The 20,132-nt window shown below is 35.8% G+C and overlaps 1 protein-coding gene, 1 long non-coding RNA gene and 1 pseudogene across 3 annotated transcripts in view; all 3 read left to right on the top strand.

The window, feature by feature from the left end:
• LOC120335766 (carnitine O-palmitoyltransferase 1, muscle isoform-like) overlaps window positions 1-20,132 on the top strand; it is a 201,212-nt pseudogene that overhangs the window by 5,484 nt on the left and 175,596 nt on the right. The window lies entirely within an intron of this gene.
• Window positions 3,339-6,019, top strand: LOC144419829 (uncharacterized). The gene is made up of 3 exons (XR_013474288.1): window positions 3,339-3,519; window positions 4,094-5,252; window positions 5,803-6,019. It is a non-coding gene; the product is annotated as an uncharacterized LOC144419829 (long non-coding RNA).
• Window positions 6,824-8,309, top strand: LOC144431960 (carnitine O-palmitoyltransferase 1, liver isoform-like). The gene is made up of 3 exons (XM_078119843.1): window positions 6,824-6,923; window positions 7,335-7,469; window positions 8,235-8,309. Exons 1-3 carry the CDS (start codon window positions 6,873-6,875, stop codon window positions 8,295-8,297), a joined length of 249 nt encoding a protein of 82 aa, XP_077975969.1. The 5' UTR covers window positions 6,824-6,872; the 3' UTR covers window positions 8,298-8,309.

The raw sequence follows: 20,132 nt of genomic DNA, 5'->3' as shown, positions 1-20,132 counted from the left end.
TTCAATTATTGTCAACTACTGATATCTATTATTTCTGTGTTTATTTTAGAACATCTTCATGAATTTATGATATTCTGATTTGTCGGCAAACCCACCATAAATTATGCATTCCATGACTGTTATGATAACAGTTGGACTGGAGTGATTGATTTTTGGCTCAGTGTTGTGGTTTGATATTGTGTTCCGAAAACTTGGTAGCTGAGGACTCTACTGGAGCCCAGTGTAACTTTGCCCCTAATCTATGTAAAGTAATAAGAAATGTCCATTATGAATTCTAGTAATATTATAATAGTGATACATGTAGAATATTACAATGTTTTGTTTTGCAATGCCTATTTCGAATTTCCATTTTTTTGTTTTGTGTGAGTCAGCTTTTTAAATTTTCATTTACTGCAATTCGCTTTTCTTGTTCATCATTATTCTCTAAGTATCAAAAAAGTAAAAAAAAATAAAAATAGTCAAAAAATAATGAAAAAAAAAATTCATGTATTTCCCTAAATATGAAAAAGTAAGAAAAATTAAAAAAACAGCAAAAAAAAAAAAATTTTGTGTATCCCATAAATTTAAAAATATAAATGTGAAATATTTCATTAAAGAGCTTATAGCTTTATGATACAAAATGAAATGATCAACATAACACTTTGGCCTGCATAATCTAACAGGTCTTCTGTCAAAAATGCTTCGATTTTCTTTTTATTCTATGTTATATTTTGTTAATTGTTGTAGCATCTGTATAATAAATAATCAATGTGAAAAAAACCGGGCTCCGTGCCCAAGAGCCTGATTGCCTACAACTAGAATTTTGCAAGTTACCTACATGCTGTTCGGATCTCATGGAGTTTAATTTAGTGTGAGAGACTAGCAGAATTCAACTGGTAGGTTGGGGGAAATCGACCCATATTTTACTAGCAACTATTCACCTGGGTTAGTGTTTGGACGGTAGGGCATCATTCATCATATAGCTTAAGCCAAGGAATTTTATTTTTATTCCTTCTTAATGAAGAGGAAAAATTAATCCAAAGCCAAGTACTTGAAATTGCCATTTTTCGATAACCTGAATGTTTATTACGACAAGATTTTCATGGTGATGCTGGCAGCCTTGGCTATCAGAAATCAGAGTATCAAAAAGCGAATGATGTCGAATGGACAAGCAACAATGGGTCTCCTAAAACTTTAGTTTTTGGCAGTTCGACACGTTGAAAATGGATGCGACTTATGCGAGATGTCAACCGCTATATGTAGCCTACCTGAAGAAGGAATAATGTAGCCGCAAATTTCACCCTTAAATGCGGTAGACATCACGCTAAAGTCGCATGTGACAATGATTAGTGCAGGGTTTCCCAAACTGTATCGCGGCACACTAGTGGACCGCCAAGGTCTTGAAAATGTGCCACATATTTTCACAAAATTCCTGAGATTTTTTCACAATAATTAACGATGCTACATGAACTTTATTACATTGCATTCAGTAATGAATGTAGTTCGGTACCACACATATTATAGGGTCAATCTGTATAAAGATTTATTATTCAATGTCTACCGATAGGTGATGTAATATGCCACACTTCTCTAATATCTGAATATATAAGGTGTTAAGTTTTCGACCCCAACCAAACAATACAAGTTTGCTCAAAGCAAAGTCGCTTGACTCTAACTAAACAATCTCTTTCAAACTGTCAGCAGTTAAGAAATTGAAGAGACTCTTAAAGCGATATTAATTTCATAATATTTGACATGTCATGTTTTCACATTTCATTTTTCACATGAAATATTTAGAGTTCTCAATTTTATCACAAATTTCGCCATGCAAATTTTCTGTCAGTACAACATATGCAATACAATATATATAGTACGACAAAATATTTTTCACATTTTCATGATTCTGCATACAGTATATTAACTTTCTGCACTGACAGAAACGATATAGACTTGTTGTTACAACTGACCCGCGAAATCTTGTTTTAATCTTATTCAATGTCGAATTGCATAATATTAATGGATAAATAATTCAATAAAACTGATTTATATTAAGTGTGCCGCGACTTTTTAATCTTGTTGTTAGTGTGCAGCAAGCTGAAAAAGTTTGGGAACCCCTGGATTAGAGGACTCTAGCTCTGCCTTTACAAAGTTGAGATAGGCCTCGTTAGGCAGTAATCAATGATCAACTTTTATAATTGGATTTGGTGTAGAGAGGAAATCCAATAATCATATGGCGAACCGTGGACTCTTGTTCGGTAAACAGTACATGTACAAAGGGTTGATAGGTCATCAACATTTACATTTTTCAAATCTTGAACTTTCATATCTATCTTGGGCAAGGGGAAAACTGATATTACAACTTGACCATATGGCTAGCCACGGTCTCTGGTCCTATTACTGTTATACATACCGATAGTCCATGTCCGATACAAGGTTAAATTGGTTTCTGATGGTTATACTTATAGGATATGAGTTACATATTTATCCTGGGGGAGAGGAAAACCGGTGAAACGAATTAATCATATTGCGAATCTCGGACTTTCCTGTTTATCCTGTGGAAGAAAAAACTTGACCATATAGCTAACCATGGCCTCTGGTCCTATTACCAATGTATGTCAGATTCGGGTTAGTTGGTCAGTTATTTTGTTTCAGATGCTTGAACTTGGTGGTTATAGGATGGGATTTAGATATTTATCACGGGGTAGAGGAAAGCCGTTAAGACGAATTAATCATATTGCGAAAACACAGCCTCTCGTCTGGTTAACAGTCAATGACGCGTACTGGTATGGGAATGGTTGGCCAGTGGACCCGTGGTATCTGATAGCTCAACATTTACCTTTTTTAATTGGACGTGCATGTTTATCCTGCGGAAAAAACTGATATGACAACTTGACCATATGGCTATTCACCAATCCATGTCAGATACAGGGTTAGTTGGCCAGTTATAGGACGGGATTCAAATATTTATCTTAGGAGAGAGAAAAACTGATAAGACAACTTAATCATATGGCTATCCACGTTCTCTCATCTGTTTACCAGTCCATGACAGGTATGAGAATAGTAAGCCAGTTATTTGTACAAAGCTCATGGACTTGTGGCATCTGATAGGTCAACACTTTGGGTGTCGCTGCTTGATAACCATTTTTGGTTCACCGCGACTCCTCTTCCCCATATTCAATATGTGTATTCAATATTACTCGTTGAACATTGTATATTATAATACAGAATAGAGCAGATGTGATTGAACGTGGAATACTTCTTGAACTGGAAATTATGGGGGTTGACTATCACAGGCTGAAACTGATAGAAAAGTTCAAAGGTCGGGGATCAGAATTTCTCTTGCTGCTTCAATAATTTATGCAGCATAGAAGAACCTGTAACCGAACAGCGGTTACATTAACCATTCTACAGTATAATCACGTTCCATTCAACCATTCTCAGATTATGTAGTTGTGATTACAACAAGTTCATACGCATAGGTTTTCAATGCGACAAGAAGACCAGCTATGTGCCTGGCTTCAGTGAGCAAAAGTTATCCAGGTATACACTAGGTGGCAATAGAGAACAAAAAATCGCAAACACGAACTTTAAACTATTTGTCAATGACTACAAGAACATTCTTCATAATTGTACCATATACTGAGATTTTTTGTGCAGTACATTATAAAATGTAATGTTGACCATTAACAAGTGGTAATGTTGATAAACAATTTAATAGTAAACACGACTCCAGATTATTCAGCCGCGTGGAGGCAACACGCAGCGTATCCATGACGACTAGATTTTAATTTCCGGTAAATAGCGGATTTTTTTTCAAATTTAATTGCTGGTATTATACCGAAAGCCGAAGCCTATATATAGTGCTCAACCATATGGCGAACCACGGCTTCTCATTCGGTTACCAGTCCATGTCAGATATGGGATTAGTTAGACAATTATTCCGATTGCATGGACTTGATGGTAGAGATAACTGACCAGCGGTTATGTGGACCACCCTACAGCGGCGAGGAGTCCAGCAATCTTTTCAAACATAATTATTCTCCACAGGATAATTATGCGAGCTTGCGAATTTACTGAAATTCTTTACCGTTTATACTGACCTACTTCTTTTAAGGCAAAATACTGTATCCACATTCCTTCGAAGATGGACATATTCGAGAATTTGTAGCATATAGCAGCTGTGATATCATGAGTGTAAGATCAAGAGTTTCGATTCAGAAATGGCAAGTTCATGAAAATCGTTAATATGACCATCAAGTCTTTAGAGCCTGGACGACTTTTTCATTGTAATGTAAACTCATTTCGTTTGAGGCGTTGATCAATTGCAGAGGCATTAATATGATAAACCCGATGAAAAAAAAAAACTTGATCAAAATGGTGATTCTATATTACAGTCCAGATTTAAATAAGAATCACTGTCACAATTTTAGAAATATTTGATAACGAATACCCATCGCTAAGTGATGGTGCTATCAAACTGTTGTCTGTATTTTCAACCAGTTACCTATGCGTTATTGGAAAGAATCGGCTGTACAATGCTCCAGAGCTACATGTTGCAGAAGCTTCTTTGAGGCCTCGTTTGCAATCCTATATTTGAAACGAAACAGCAGCAGAACTCTCACTAGACTTAATTGTGTTTGTACATGATTTGGCATGTACATGTTTTTTATGTGAAATGTTTTGTATGTGCATGTTTTATATGTTCCTTTCTTACGCATAGTGGGTGCCCAGCACTGGATTTCATTATGTAAATATAAGGTATTATTTTATGCTTCACCCATTACAATTTTTGGCCAGAACATTATTTCATAATTTTATTTTCATGTGAAATGTTTTTAAGTGTATCTTTTTTTGTCTAGCTTTCTAAAAGCATGTCGAGGGCCCAGCATTGCATTAATTAGCGCAAATATAAGGTATTATTTTCTGTTCTGGTCCTTTCATTTTTTTGCCGGTCAGTGAGTACATTTAATTAATTTTACCGGTCCGCCAGGGTAGTAACCACTGATCAACATTACTGACATAGCGGAGTCTAACGTTTGAACTACTAAGCCACTGAGGCCCAATAAAATAAAACTGATCTAAATGAATATTTTATTCTCCACAGCATCGGGTGTTTTCTTTAAATCTGTAGTAAACAAAGAGTCGTTGCACGCGATCGAGAAAGCGGCGTTTGTGGTTGTTTTGGACGATGAATCCAATGTATTAGACGTTGATGACATAACAACTTTCTCAATGTTCGAACGTTCGCTGTTGCATGGAAAATGCCATAACAGGTGATTGAATTTTATTTAAAGTTATTTTTTTGAGGGGGAGGTCAGTTCTGAATTTGCCTGAGGTTTGCCTGAGGTTTTTTGGGGGGTTAGGGGGGGAGGTCACTCTCACTCTTGGACTAAGCTTTAGACAAGCTATGATAAAAAGTTATGATGATATTTTTCCTAAAAGTATCTCATACCAATTTTTTTCTGTTCTGTTTCTAACCCTAACCTGGTACACACACTATGGGACATTATGTGCGAGTAAATGCCCGGGCTGTGAATTATGCTGGAGTAGAGGCTTAGTTTGGCAAGTTTTCATTGGTATCAGAGTTTGAGCCGTAGCCGTATTTCAAATTCAAATTGTTCTGAGTCATGACAGGCCCCAACTCATCCAGGTTGCAATAAATTAAGTATGCAATGCTGAACTTGGGAGTTCTTAGTCCTAAAATTGTGTCTCCATAAGCGAGACATGGCAGCTTTTCGCCTAAAAAAACTTGCCTGTGGGTGATTATACAGGGCTTTGTTTTTCGCGACTTCTAGAGGCTAATAAAGAATAAATTATATTTAGATGGTTCGACAAATCTTTCCAAGTTATTTTCTATAAAATATATATATTTGGAATGAAGGCGGAACATTCCTGTGCCGACGCTCCGATCATGAGCCACCTTACGGAAGAAGTCTTGTACGATAAGTTTGCGAACTTTGGATATAATGATGACGGTACCTGCGTCGGAGAATTAACTACGACTCCCCTTCCTCCTCAGCGTTTAAAATAGAACATTCCAGAACCTGTAAGTGTTGCCTTCAGATTTAAAAAATATTTTGTGTTCGGGAACACTAATTTAATGCCAGATGGAATCAGTCTTTCAATCTTGGCTATTTGATTGAAAATATTATATGTGGGAACACTAATTTAATGCAGAGTGGAATCTCTCATCTTGACCTAACCTACTGCTCAACTGAAAGTATATTGTGTATGGGAACACCTGATTTGTAAAGAGTGGAATCACTTATCACATGAGCTATTTGATCAGAAATATATATTGTAATTGGGACTGTTTTAATCCAAGGCGAAATCTCGCTCCCATATTTAACTATTTGACTAAAATGTTTTGTTATGCTTTTGGGAGCCATGAAATCTCATTTTTCGCTATTCAGTGGTTCCCAACCTTTTACGGCTCGTGGTCCCCTTCCAGAGGCTTTCAGCACTCACGGCCCCTTTCTATCATTCCAGTGGTATTTATAATGTTATTTTGCTTGGTTGATTCCAAATCCCATTATGATCGAAAAATTCATGCTCAACAAAGTGAAAACACCCTGTCGAATAACCTTATCAAGCAATGAAACTAGGAAGAGTATTTTTTTTATGTAATCATTTTTGCACATAGCATTGTGGCCCCCAGAAACTGCTCTGTGGCCTCCAGTTGGGAACTGCTGTGCTATATATTAACATTTTTTGCTTGGTAGCGCTGATTTTATACAGAGTTGAATCAGTATCCTAACAATTAATTTTCCTTTATACAGGGCATCGACGTCATTTAATCAACTCTGAGGATTGCAAAGCTTTTGTCTGATGGCGTAGACCTCCACGTGTTCCCATTTCGTAAATTCGGAAAAGGATTGATCAAAACTTTCCGAATGTCTCCTGATGCTTTGTTCCAATTGTCTCTTCAACTTGCACATTTCAGGGTAAGAGAAATTTTTTTCAAATTGAATATATTTTCTAAATTAGGGGTGGGAAACATATTTTTTTCATTGCACAACAAATTAAAATTTCTCTCATAATATATATTATTTATTCAACAATTGAAATTTTGAGTTCTCGCATAGTTGTTAACATCTGCTTTGAAGGTCATCATATAAACCTTACAGTAAGAAAAGGGTGGGTTGGTTGAGGGTCGGCTTATTTTAATTCAAGCTCGAGAAAGTAAAAGCACCCTGCGAAATAACCTTATCACTCAAAGTAACAGCGGGGTGTTTTGTGCCCAGCGGGGTTTGAGAGTTGGAACCCCCTTTTTAAAATGTTGAAACCTTCAAAACAGATCAGATCTCATATTTCCTCCCTTCTGAAATTAAAAATAAAAATCATCTTTATTACAGGACAAAGGTCATTTCAGTTTGACGTACGAAGCTTCGATGACGAGATTGTTCCGAGAAGGGAGGACCGAGACTGTTCGTTCATGCACGACTGAATCCTGCGCTTTCGTTCGCGCCATGGAAGATCCAGAACAAACTGTAAGTTTATTGTTCGACTAAACCAAGCTGTGCTCATTAGAATGTGACTAGTCAGAATAATGTAATTATTATAAACAGGACTCGATGCTGTTATTTCAAGTTTTATAATCTGTGGCCCCTTTAAAGACTCTCAATGCTTGTGGCCTGCCAGCTCTTCTATGGAAGTACTTGGTTTCGATAATGAAAAATGAAAGTAAAAGAGTAAATCTATTACAATGGAAGATATTGAACCAATAACAGTTAATTTATATTGAATTATGAATTGATATAGTAATCTCAAATGGCAAGTGTGAGGCCTTTTGGTCGGGGCACGCAGAGAAACTTCTGTACAACCGGAAGAACCCAGGGTGCGGTTGCGGGTCGAGCCCTTCTCTATTGAAATGAAAAAAAAAGCATTTTTAGCATTTTTTGGGCGCTCCGGTATATTCCTACCAAGATGACGCACAACCTGAACCTTAACTTAGTACACAGACTGTGTTCAGGTTGTGCACCATCTTGGTACAAATACTACGGGAGCACCGTTTTTTGTTCTCGAGACTGTTTAAAAATCCGCTTTTCCGGCCTTCTTCCAGACCTGCTGGCTGTTACGGTCTAACTTGGCAATTAAAAATTCTGGTTTCAAAACCCACCTACTGCATGCGTGGTAGAGAGGCCCCTATTAATGCTGTGTAATTTAACATTGGAATATATTGGCTTTCGTTTCCTCTATGTTAATAAACCAAACCAAAATTATTTCCTCATTTCAAATAAATTCCCACTTTTCAGAATGAAGACAGAATTGCTCTTCTGAAGAAAGCCACAGAACGCCTTGTATCTGGATATAAGTAGGCCATGACTGGTAAGTTATTGTGTTATTCAGAAACATTTTCTCACCCTCAATTCGAACTTAGTACCCGCTGGCTATATGAGGCAGGGACATAGGGTTTTGAGGGCCGAAACGCCCACTTTTGAAATGTAAAAAACATTTTCTGTAACATACATAGCAATTTTTCTTAGCTTGAAACGCTTTTTAGACCCTCAAGAGTCTTGGAAGCCCACGTTTTCCTCAACCCCACATCCAGCTAAACCAGCTGTTTCCTCTAACTTGGCAATTAAAAATTTCAGAAATTATTCAAAATAACTTGCTAACAATAAGCTACAAATAACAGATAGTAAGGCGAAAGTATGTTTTAATCAAAAAACATGTTGAAAATGCCTGGATGGAACGCACATATTCAGAATAAAGCGGACAATCCAATCCAATCTATCGAATATTTTTATTTTCAACTAACTTCACGCCCCTCTTGTTGGAAGCCCCCCCAACCACTACACTAATCTATGCTTGAAACAATCCAAGTAAATTGGGAGGTGGGGGGAATTCCCACAAGGCCCCAATTCTAAACCGATCTTTTTTTCCTCCCATAGGTCAAGGCATTGATCGTCATTTATTTTGTCTCTACGTCGTGTCAAAATATCTCAAGATTGAGTCTCCCTTCTTGCAAAAGGTCAGAATATCATTTTCTTTTGTTTTTTTTTTCTTTTTTTTTAATTTATAACTTTTTCTTATTTTTTATATATTTCTACTCACTTTTTTATACGCTAACCTTATGTGATGTTTTGTGTCTTCGCTCTGGACAAACCTAATAAGTTGTCACTGATGATTTGTAAGAGCCTGCTTTTTTTTTGAATGTCTGGGTTCAATTAATTGGGCAGGCAATACTGGGAACTGGGAAGTTTCTGATTCGCTGTTGGCATCAATTCCCCCCCCCCCCCTCTAAAATTTCAAACACCCCCTAATTTTGAAGTATGATACCGCTTTTTTTTACCTAACTTAAGTATAATTGTATTTAAATATCCAGAAGGTAGAATATTTATCAGTGCAGATGATCTGTCAAATACATAGCACATTTTTATAAGTTATGAATAGTTTAATCGCTAATAGGAAAATATTTACCAACCTTCTAAATTCCCCCCCCCCCCCTCCAAAGTGAAATGCTGAAGTACATACTGGCCGTAGGTTCCCATATCTCCACTATGTGAGAACCTCCTGTTCTAGAAGTTACAGAATCTTTCCAGTTTAGCCGATTCAATTTATTACACCCTGGGTAAGGTGGGGCGACATGATGTTTGAACTCAAACTATCGTCTAGGTCCAACCCCTTAAACATTAGAATTAAAGTAAAAGCACAAATAAAGTTGGATTTCCAGATCTATTAGTCTTCATTGCTTTTCAAAACACTTGCCCCGCTTCCATCATTGCCTGCCCAAATTTATTGCACCCCTAGGTGAGCTGGTGAGCAGAGTTTTTTATTCGGCCAACAAAGTCTCACACCATAAACATTAGCATAAAAGTAAAAACTAAAAGCATAAGTTGTTTTCAAAACATTCCTCACAACGATCATTTTTCTTTTCGGTGTTTCTTATCGTGCTGGTGCAAGCTATCGCTGAAGCGTAATTTTCTTTCTCGCTGTTGCAACTTAGTGTATGTGTAATTCGAAATTCAAGAAATTTTGTCCCTAAAAATTTGTCAAATTGGCTGTTATGGAATTAATTTCATCTGGTCACATTGACATTTCAAACCCTGCATTATTTACTCATTCGACCATGACTTCCATTAGATTTCTCAATCATGTGACTCTCTAGTCATTATCGTTAATCAAATATTTTTCTTATTTTAACCCTGCATTTTCGGTCATCATTCATCCAACCATGACTGCCATTCATTTTTCAATCATGCGGTGTTCTATTGCATATTCATATTCATCAATTTTTTGTTCAATTTAACCCTACATTTTCGTTCATCAGACCATGATGCTCCAGCCAACATTCCTAATCTCAAATTATTTGTTCATTTGGCCCTGCATTTTTATTCCTCTGACCATAACTTTGATTAAGTGTTTCACAAATTTAAGTTCATTAGATAAAAAATCATAAAGAATGTTATTATCATTTTAACCCAGCATTTTTAATCATTCAACTGTGACTGTCTTTATTCGTACCCTTCATTTTTAGTTATTAACGCATGGCTGTCTATTGTCATCAAATTCTTCATTATGTGAAAAAAAAAAATTTTCAAAAAAGTTTTTTTCAAATCGCGAATTACAATCATGAAAATAATTATTTATTTGTTCACCACAATGTATGATATTTTCAAAACCATTATATATTTGGAAATTTTCTTTGTATCTAACTGAACTAAAAAAAAATTGTCTTGATTTGTATATCCAGCAAACATTCGTCCCCTCTGTGACAGCAGCAACTTGTGAATGCGCAAATAGTTCCGCATTAATTTTAGTTCATTTCAACCCTGTATTTTTATTTATTATACCGTGACTCTTTAGTTGAACCCTCAGTAACATATCACCCTGTGACTTTACAAATCCATGCGATCCCCTGAATGAATAGATAGATCCACATCAATTTTAGTTAATTTCAACCCTGTATTTTTATTTATTAGACCGCGACTCTTTAGTTGAACACTCTGTGACAAAGCAGTTACAAATCCTTGCGACCCTCGAATGTGCACATAGTATCATGTCAATTTTGCTTCATTTAAACCCTTTTTTTTACTTATTGGACCAAAACTTTTTTTTTAGTTGAATCTGATAATGAAAAATTAACAGTCTTTTTTAATTTTATTTTCATTTCAATCCTGCATTTTAACTCATCTAACCGTGACCCACATGGCAAGTCATTGGACCTTTCAAATACACCCATAGGTTGTGACTCATCAGCCTTTCAAAAAACATAGTTCAAAAATTGAAGGAGGGAGGGGGAATCCCATTTTTTGGATGTAGTCATTACACGCATATCACATTTTTTTCATATTAAAAAGAAAACCTTTTTCATCTTTGAGTTTCTCTACTCTAAAAAATAACTATTATCATGCTGTGTGTCTTTCTTTTCACTGTTTTCATTAATCTTCAATCAGTTTCCATGTTTCCTGTCGCAATAACTCCCAACTTAAGTAAGTCTCCTCTTATGAGACAGTGGGTATTCTTTTTATAATATTTACTATGTGACCTGCATTTGCAGCTATTGCTATGTAATAGATTTGCATATTTATCCCGAGGAGGGGAAAGTCGATAACACAGCCTGATTCTACGGCAAACCACGGCCTGTCGTCCGGTTACCAGTCCATATCGGGTCTGGGATTAGTTAGCTAGTTTGCCCACCTTAGCAGGTGGGCCATGTAAGTGTGACGTAAGAAGTTACATTTTATGACCAATGTTTACAGTGTTGCAAACGCAAAGGTGGAAAACAATAAGCCTCGTGCCAAAACTATTTTAAACGCAATATCAACAAATTCCTTGAATTATTTTAAACTTGAACATCAAAATTTGGTTTTAGTTGTGGCAGCATCGGGCGGGCTTGTCTTATTAGATTACCATATTCATTTTTTTATCATCATCTTATCTTAACTGTCTTTTTTTTTATCTAGGTTACTCTCTGTTTACACTCTTTTGAATGTATTTATATTTCCATGTTATTATCTCCTTATCTATTTATCTTATCAGAACTCATCTCGATTTGCTGATAACATCGAAAAAGCAATGATGGATGTGAAGGACCTCTGCGAATATGCATTGTTATTATTAGGTTTTAATGCATTGTGTTTTTATAAAAAGAAAGGGGGGAGCACTGGGGGTAAAAAAGTAGGGGATTTTATTTTAATTTTACTTATACTTTTGTGTGAAAAAGCGTGTTCTATTTTTTCTGTAATATTTACTGATTGTGTTTTTATCTTAGTGTAAAACAGATTTGAAAACCGAAAAAAAATTTCTGAGGGATGGGGGAATTTTTTAAATAAATTAGAATTTGAGTAAAATTTTATATAAATCACGATTCAGCATACTTGCATAAATATTTTGACAATTTTGAACAAACCGGCAGTGACTCTGAACTTTTTTTCTGCCCCCTGTCCCCCTCCCCCCCCTTTAATTTTCGTCGTCTCACTCAGGTGAGAGCTGTATACAGCATATATATCTAGACATGTTTTTCAAGTTTTTTTAAGAATTTGGGTGCATTTGCCTGTGGTGAGGTCACAACACAGGACCCAGAGAGATTATGACATTTTTTCTCACACCCCCTGTCCCCCCACCATTTCAATGTCCCAGCCAGGAAGAAAAACAGCTCTAGTGGGTGCTATCTGTTGGGGTCCCGTTTTTTTCTCCCCCTCCCCTCTTTTTCCACGATAAACTCTTATGTTGTGCTCCCCCGCTTTTTCGTTTTCTGTATATTCAACATATCAACCACTTTGTATTTGCTTTTAGGGAACACCACATAGTCACAAATATTTTTGATAATAACCCCCCCCCCCCAAAAAAAAATAAAAAAATTTGTTATATTCATATTTCCATTAACAAGAATACAGCATAAATGGAAAATAGAATGAAAAAAATTTCTTAGTTCCTTCCAACTTATCTTCCTCAAATATTTTCACTTTATTGAGGATATTATTTCTCAAAACAATACGTTGTTACGAAACCATATATTGTTTGGCCCTCACAGACGTATTGAATGAAGGTAAAAATACTTTAACAATTGCTGATTAAAAAACAACAAACCTGGTTAAGATATATTGATAACTGATTTCATAACAAAATTGAAATTGTAAACGGACTTTATGGACACCCTGTATTTATGAAGCATTTTAGACTTGACAATATATGATTATATTCTGGGTTATGGCACATCCTATAACAGGGCTACTCAACTATTTTTACCAAAGATCCGCAAAACTGAACTGTGAAAACTGAAAAGTCATTTGGGTCCGGCCTTTCCAGAAATTATATTTTGGCATCCTTAAACACGCAATTCCTCGGCCGACTAATGATTATTAGATAATCAAGATTGTTTGTTATGGCGTTATAGTTCTTTTCATATATACTTTTGAATCTATAAAAGTGATTTTATAAAAGGAAACTTCAAAAGTGGGGCTAATGATCTAAAACAAAGAATTATGCGCGGTCCGAATTGAATACCCGAAAGGTCCGGGTTCGGACCTCGGTCCGCCAGTCGTGTAGCCCTGTCCTATAAGGTTAGAAATGGCTCGGGTTTCTCATATAATTATTATAAAAGACACCGACACAATTCTTTTTGACAATCAACTCAGAATAATGTGATGTTCCCTCTATATATATATTATATTTGTGATCTTCTTTGATAGACTGTTAGGAATTGAATCTTTTTTGATGTTTTAATTATGATTCCAGGACTGAACTTCGGAAACCGAATTTGATAATGAGAACTGTAGCCTATATACAGGGGCATAGCCAGCAGGGGGTTTTGAGGGTTGCTCCTTCCTTTTTTAAATGTAAAAAAAGGCATATTACTGATTTAAACATAGCAATTGTCTGTAAAGAAAACTTCTTTGACATAATTTTTGAGTTTTTGTCGAAATTATAATTATCACCATTAGAAGTCCGAAACTATAATTAATGAGAGAATTCCAAATTTTGACCACAAAAAACTAAGACTCTGTGTCCCATCTCTACAACTCTGATTTTGTGTTCGAATTTTTGGTGAAACAATATTTTTATATGAGTTATGTGTGACTATTCAAGTATTTATTCGAGTGTGTTTTTTTTCGCAGGGTGGTGTATTTTGTTTATTATCATGTTTTTTAGGAATGTAAGATTTACATTATCAAAATGTGTTCAAGTTTTGCTATTTATATACAAGCCCAGGCGCTCCGGAAGTAATCACACCAAGATGACGCACAACCTGAACAACCTTAACCTGGTACACATACTATGTTCAGGTTGTGCGCCATCTTGGTACGAATACTTCGGGAGCACCCAAGCCCGAATTAATTAAGTGTGTAATGCCAGCTTTTTTCTGTACTGGATGTAAATCACAGCGTTCTTGGCTGATTTCTAATTCTTGATGTCCGATATTATTTTTTACTCTGAATATTCCAATGGATAGTGAAAATAATGCCATAGATTAGGGTGCTCCCGAGGTATGTGCGCTAGGATGTATAGGTACCAGGTTAGAGTTCAGGTTGTGCGCCATCTTTGTGCAAATTTTTTAGGAGCGCTTAGATTTGAATTTTGGACTCCGGACTCTACTCTAGTAGTCTCTAGTTTTTAGTCCGGTGGTTCCCAACCTTCAACAGCTCCCTTCCAGAGGCTTTAAGGACTCATTGGCCCCCTGTTTATCATTCCAGTGGTATTTATAGTTTCAAATACCCCGGTTGGGAACCGCTGCTTTAGTCTTTCAATACAGCTTTTCAATATCAATAAGAGCAATTCAAACTAAACTCTGCCGGACTCCAATATTGTTATTAAAAGCATGTCAAACTCTAGGGATGCCCTAACGCAGGGGTGCGCAACCTGTGGTCCACAAGGAAAAATTGTGTGGTCCGCGCAGAAGTGACAATTTTGAAAGGTGTACGGCCTGTAAAACGAGTTGTTATCAGTTCAATCTGGTTCGTGCCAGTTACTCCAATCTCTTCGCATTGCATAGCTCATACCCAAGTTCAATTTATTATTTATGCTTATGACGTCACAGAAGCGAACTACACATGTCATAAGTTCAATAGCCAAACTTTTTGTGCCTGCGACTACTAGAAAGCCGATGTTAAAAAGGTGCGTCCCGAGGTTTCACCAAGTTATTTGTACCTGGCCCTCTTGTATTAAAGGTTGCCCACCCCTGGGTTAAACCATTCAATCTCAAAAAGCTATCCCGTTTATGGTCACTGAAGCATGACTGGGCAGAATAATCACATTCTGGCAAGCAGGGTAGAATTCTGTAATATGAAACTATCTAGATATGGATTTTATACTTCTGAATTCAGACTCGCCGTTCTCTCTATGTACTTAGACTTTTAGCTGTTTTTGTGTGTTTTAAAATTTTTGAAAGTAAATTGGACAAATATGAACAATATTTTGCAGGATTGTGTTTTTTCTTTGAAATGAAAGGGGTGAAGACATTTTTAACAATAAAGAATGATAAAAAAAAAATTGAAATGCCCTGGTACTCGGAGTGTCGGACTTGACAATGTTGACATTGCAAGTTTGAAATATTGAGTTTGAAGATCAGATCAGGGTCAGACCCCTCTTCTAAAATGTAAATAAAACAAATTTTTTCGTATCACACATAGAAATTTTTTATAGCTTAGAACGCTTTTTAGACCCTGAGCCGGTTCTGCTAGCTGTTATGGTCTAACTTGGCAATTACAAAGTTCAGAATCCCCCTTCGAAAATTCCTGGCTACACTCCTGTCTCTGATCACCAATGCCGACCTGACATGTCTTTTTATAGCAATGGTAGCTTTTTGGGGGCTCCCGAAGTATGCAAACCAAGATGGCGGACATCAATGTAATATGTGGCGGAATGTAATATGTGTACTAGGTTAGGGTTAGGCCATAATTTTAGGTATAAATACTACGGGAAGCTCTTGGCTAGTCTTCGAACTGATAATAAGACTAAAATAAGGAAAATTGGAAAAAAATTATCGCCTAACCCTAACTTGTTACCCATGTTACGTTCCGATGTCCGCCATCTTGGTTCCCATACTTCGGGAGCATCGCTTTTTGTTTATCAGAAGAGCTTTCGAATCCATTCAGACATATGACTCTTTTCTTCCGAGTGAGTTATTTTATGAAACATGTTTCTTACTGTATATGAACACTCTGCTACTTATTGGACACGTTAATGGACATAGCGAATGTTTTAATATTATGTTGTTGTTCTTGTTATTCGTCATCATTAAAAAATCGCTTTTCTCGTCGAATACTGGACCAATTGCTTTGAAATTTATAGTGGTTGAAGACCTATTACATTTATTTTTTTTCCTAAATTTCGTATGAAATCTTATATATCATCTAAAATTTCGCTGTATTATTTCATCCATGGAAACACTGGCTGTCCGGTTTGATTCTGTAAATCCTTGCTACGCAAAACTCGGAAATTTTTTGAGGGTACCGGTAGCGTCAAAGTTATGGTTAACGTGTCCATATATTTGAGCATTGCTCTCTTGTCCTAATAATCATGACTGACTTGGGCGAAAATTAGAAAAGTTCACACTAGATGACAGTATAGAACAACAAAATTCATCAACGTGGTCTTCGAATGATTGACATCTGAAGATCAAGACATTTATTTTCCGACTTTACATCAAATAATTTTATGCAATGATTTTGTAGATTATCAAACCGATTGTAATCAACCTTTCTTTCATCTAATTTAATATTTTGTTGGAACTTAAATAGAAGCCACTATGCGGCAACAATGAGCAATATTCTTTTCGGTATCCATGGTGACTTAATTGTAACTTCCGGCCTAAATAATTTTACACATCATGAAGGCAAAGTATTGAAAAAACAGGCAAACTTCGGAATTCTTAACGTTGGAGATGTAGCTTATAATTACTATTATTTTGAGGCTATTGATATACAACAACTTATTTTATTGTAAAAAGGAGAGGAGAGAATTTACATATCCTGAGGAAGAGGAAAGTTAATAACACCACTTAATCATATGGAAAACCACCGGTTACCTGTCAATGTCGGGTATGGGATTAGTTAGCCAGTTATTTGATTTCGGATGCCCGTACTTCATAGTGAAGGGAGTTGCAACTGACCAGCGGTTACGTGAACCACCCTACGGTGGGGAGGAGTCCAACAATCATCTTGTGCATAATTATCCATCACAGGATTCAAACCTGCCAACCCACGCAAGGCTAAAAAGCTCTACATAAGCTTTACGTAACTATGTTAGCATTGCAGGTTAAAATGTCGTGTTTAAACCATTCACCCTTTTAAATAGGAAAGATTTCAGACTGCAAATATTGTATATCAGTGGAAGCTTATACAGAGCCTATTTTAAAGTGAAAGGCAGGAAACAAGCATCAAATAGATGTTTTTGTTATTGGTAAGAAAAGCTTAGGACAGTGGTCACCAAATTGTGGGTCATGACCCCAAGTTGGGTCGCCTTAAATATTTTAGGGGTCCCCCAGTGTCCGGTGTTGTATTCTTGTTTTATTTTTTAATATTCTATTGTGTGCATTCTACACCGAGCTGACTAGCACTACATAGCAAATTTGGATATTCTGAATTATTTCGATATCTTTTATACAGGGATCTGCAAATACAGGGTTGTGACCCAAAACCGTCCACTCTGGGTCGCAAAACAATTGCAATTTTCCGTAAATATAAGAATTGTGTCTGTGTAGCATATTTATCTATCACAACTTTATGAACATGTGATTAAAATTATGGATGTTTTCCTGAGCATCGGCATCTTTATTTACTGCTGTAACATTGGCCAATCAGCATAAATGCAAAATTTGATGTAACAATAAGCGTTTTAGCATACACTCAAACACTTTTGTGTCACTCAGACAGATTTTCATGGTGATTATTATCTTGTTTTCGCATGCTATTTGTAAGTTTTCAGTCGTGTTGTGGTAAATATAAGTCCAAATCAAATAACTCAATGATCATTTTGTCGTCGTAGGAGTCCTATTTTAATTGCAGTAATCAAAAATTAGTCTAAAAATAGCTGTGACAGACTAGACTAACTTTTCTACCGGTACATTTAATTGGAAGGTTGTTGAATGTTTTGATTTAAAAATATAGTCTGAAACATATAAACTGGTTTATAGGCGCCGACTCGTAAAACCACTCTTGAAATAAGTACCAATAATTTTGCACAGGTAGAGTATACAGAAAGAATATCAGGGGATCAAAAGTTGGGGAAACATTTATTGCATAGTTGTTCGAAATATTATTTGTTATTATCCTACTACATAGTCAATTGTATTGTTTCGTAGCAATGCATGGTTAGCAGTAGCTGTGTGTAATTGCTAACTAAGACAGATAACAAGATTTTATGTGCTAATTGTCAGATAATTTTGTGCAAGAAAATTGCTAGTGTCAATAATAGTCTTAAAATCGATAATCAATTACATGCTTACCAAATCTTTGGGTCGCGAGAAATTAGAAAAACATTTTTTGGGTCGCACCGAAAAATAGTGGCAGACCCCTGTTTTAGAATAGGCTATTATGTAATGACAATAATCTGAATTATAACACTAAATCAAGAGCATATGATGGAATTTTCGAAATGCGACACAGGCCTGAGCTGGCATAAAGAAATAAAGGTACTCGATTGTAACAGACACAAATGTGACATCACAATAAACAGTGACGAACAAAATATGCGTGAAACATACAGGGGCATTCTCTGAAATTATGGGAAGTTGTGGGGCGTCTATTTAGACATTTGAAAATATGGCAAGTCAAATTTGGAAACTCTATGTTGCAAGTGCACGAGAATAAAATTTCACTGTGATTAGTTTTTAGTGGTTTGAATAATTTTAATGAATATTTTTTTCTTGACTGTTGTATTCATATACTTTGGGGTCATGAGTGCTTATCATACGCCATAATTTTTGAAATGGGGTCGCGTCTTAAAAAGTTTGGCGACTACTGCTATAAGAGACTGTTTTGAGCTTTGGCAAGGAATAAAGCAGGCACAAGATTTTAAAATCATGCAGTTCTAATGTTTGTTGCGTTCAGTTGAGGGACTAAAACTATTATCTCGATACTTGTCAAGAGCATTGTTCAGAGTAAAGTGTATTCACTCCAATAAACAAAAAACTTTTATTTTCTATTGGAATCCAAATTTTGGTCAAAAATCAAATTCAGTAAGTCTATTCATATAACTTACCAACGAGCATGCACTGATAATCCTAAAAACTTGGAAAATATATAGCGAAGTCTTACTGAAATTGAATTCAATATTTTCTGACTCCAATCAAATTTTACAAAAAAATCTTCCCGGTGTGTCATATTTTTTCTTTCATAATATGTTAATGAACATATATATGTATGTATCGGTTATTTATAATATGAGCATGATTAGGATACAGTTGTTTTTTTTTATTAAAAAAATTACTACTCTCAAAGTATGTGAACCACTGTGGCAGACACCAGAACGTAGTATGTGTACCAGGTTAGGATTAGGCTATAATTTCGGTAGGGGAGTCACTTGGATGGTCCACGATCTTGTAATAGAACTGAAATAAGGAAAATTGGAATAAAATTATAGTCAAATTTTAAAGCCACTAATACCACCTATATATGAAGTTTACTTTTTTTGGCCTTTTTCCGAAAAGATCAACCAATTCAATATTTGTTTCTGATTAAGACATGCGGGTATAGGAAATTGTGACTGAATATTTTTTGTGTGTGCTCTACATTTTTGTTTTAATTCTTAAATTCAGAAGATATTTTATATTTCATTTTGCATCTTCCTGTCATTAGAGTAGGCTATATTAACACTCATTTTACTTTCCATTCAATTGAGGTTTTTGAGCCTTAGGATTTTTATTTTCTCAAATTGAATAGTTCTTAAGTAGTGGTCTCAATTTTTGCTTCAAACAATGAAATACAATGGGAAGTAGGATACCTTACCAGCTACTGGTACAGATTAGCATGTGACAAGTCATCTTCTCCAGCCTATTTTGACTTGACTCCACATGGATCAAATGAGTGTACATGTTGTGCGTGTCACATGGACATTATGGCAAGTACATGTTTAAAAATAGGTTAATTTTCATCTGGAATTTGGCTTGTTAACATAGTCATGTTTAAATATTTTAGCCTTGCTTTTATAATATGGAACTGGTAGCGGTATCGTACTCGTTTTCATCATCCTATTTTTAAAATATTAGT

This window comes from Styela clava, chromosome 2 (genome assembly GCF_964204865.1).
Source record: "Styela clava chromosome 2, kaStyClav1.hap1.2, whole genome shotgun sequence".
NCBI lineage: Eukaryota > Metazoa > Chordata > Ascidiacea > Stolidobranchia > Styelidae > Styela > Styela clava.
The sequence above is the reverse complement of the archived record's forward strand: the minus strand, read 5'-3'. Positions and strand labels throughout refer to the sequence as shown.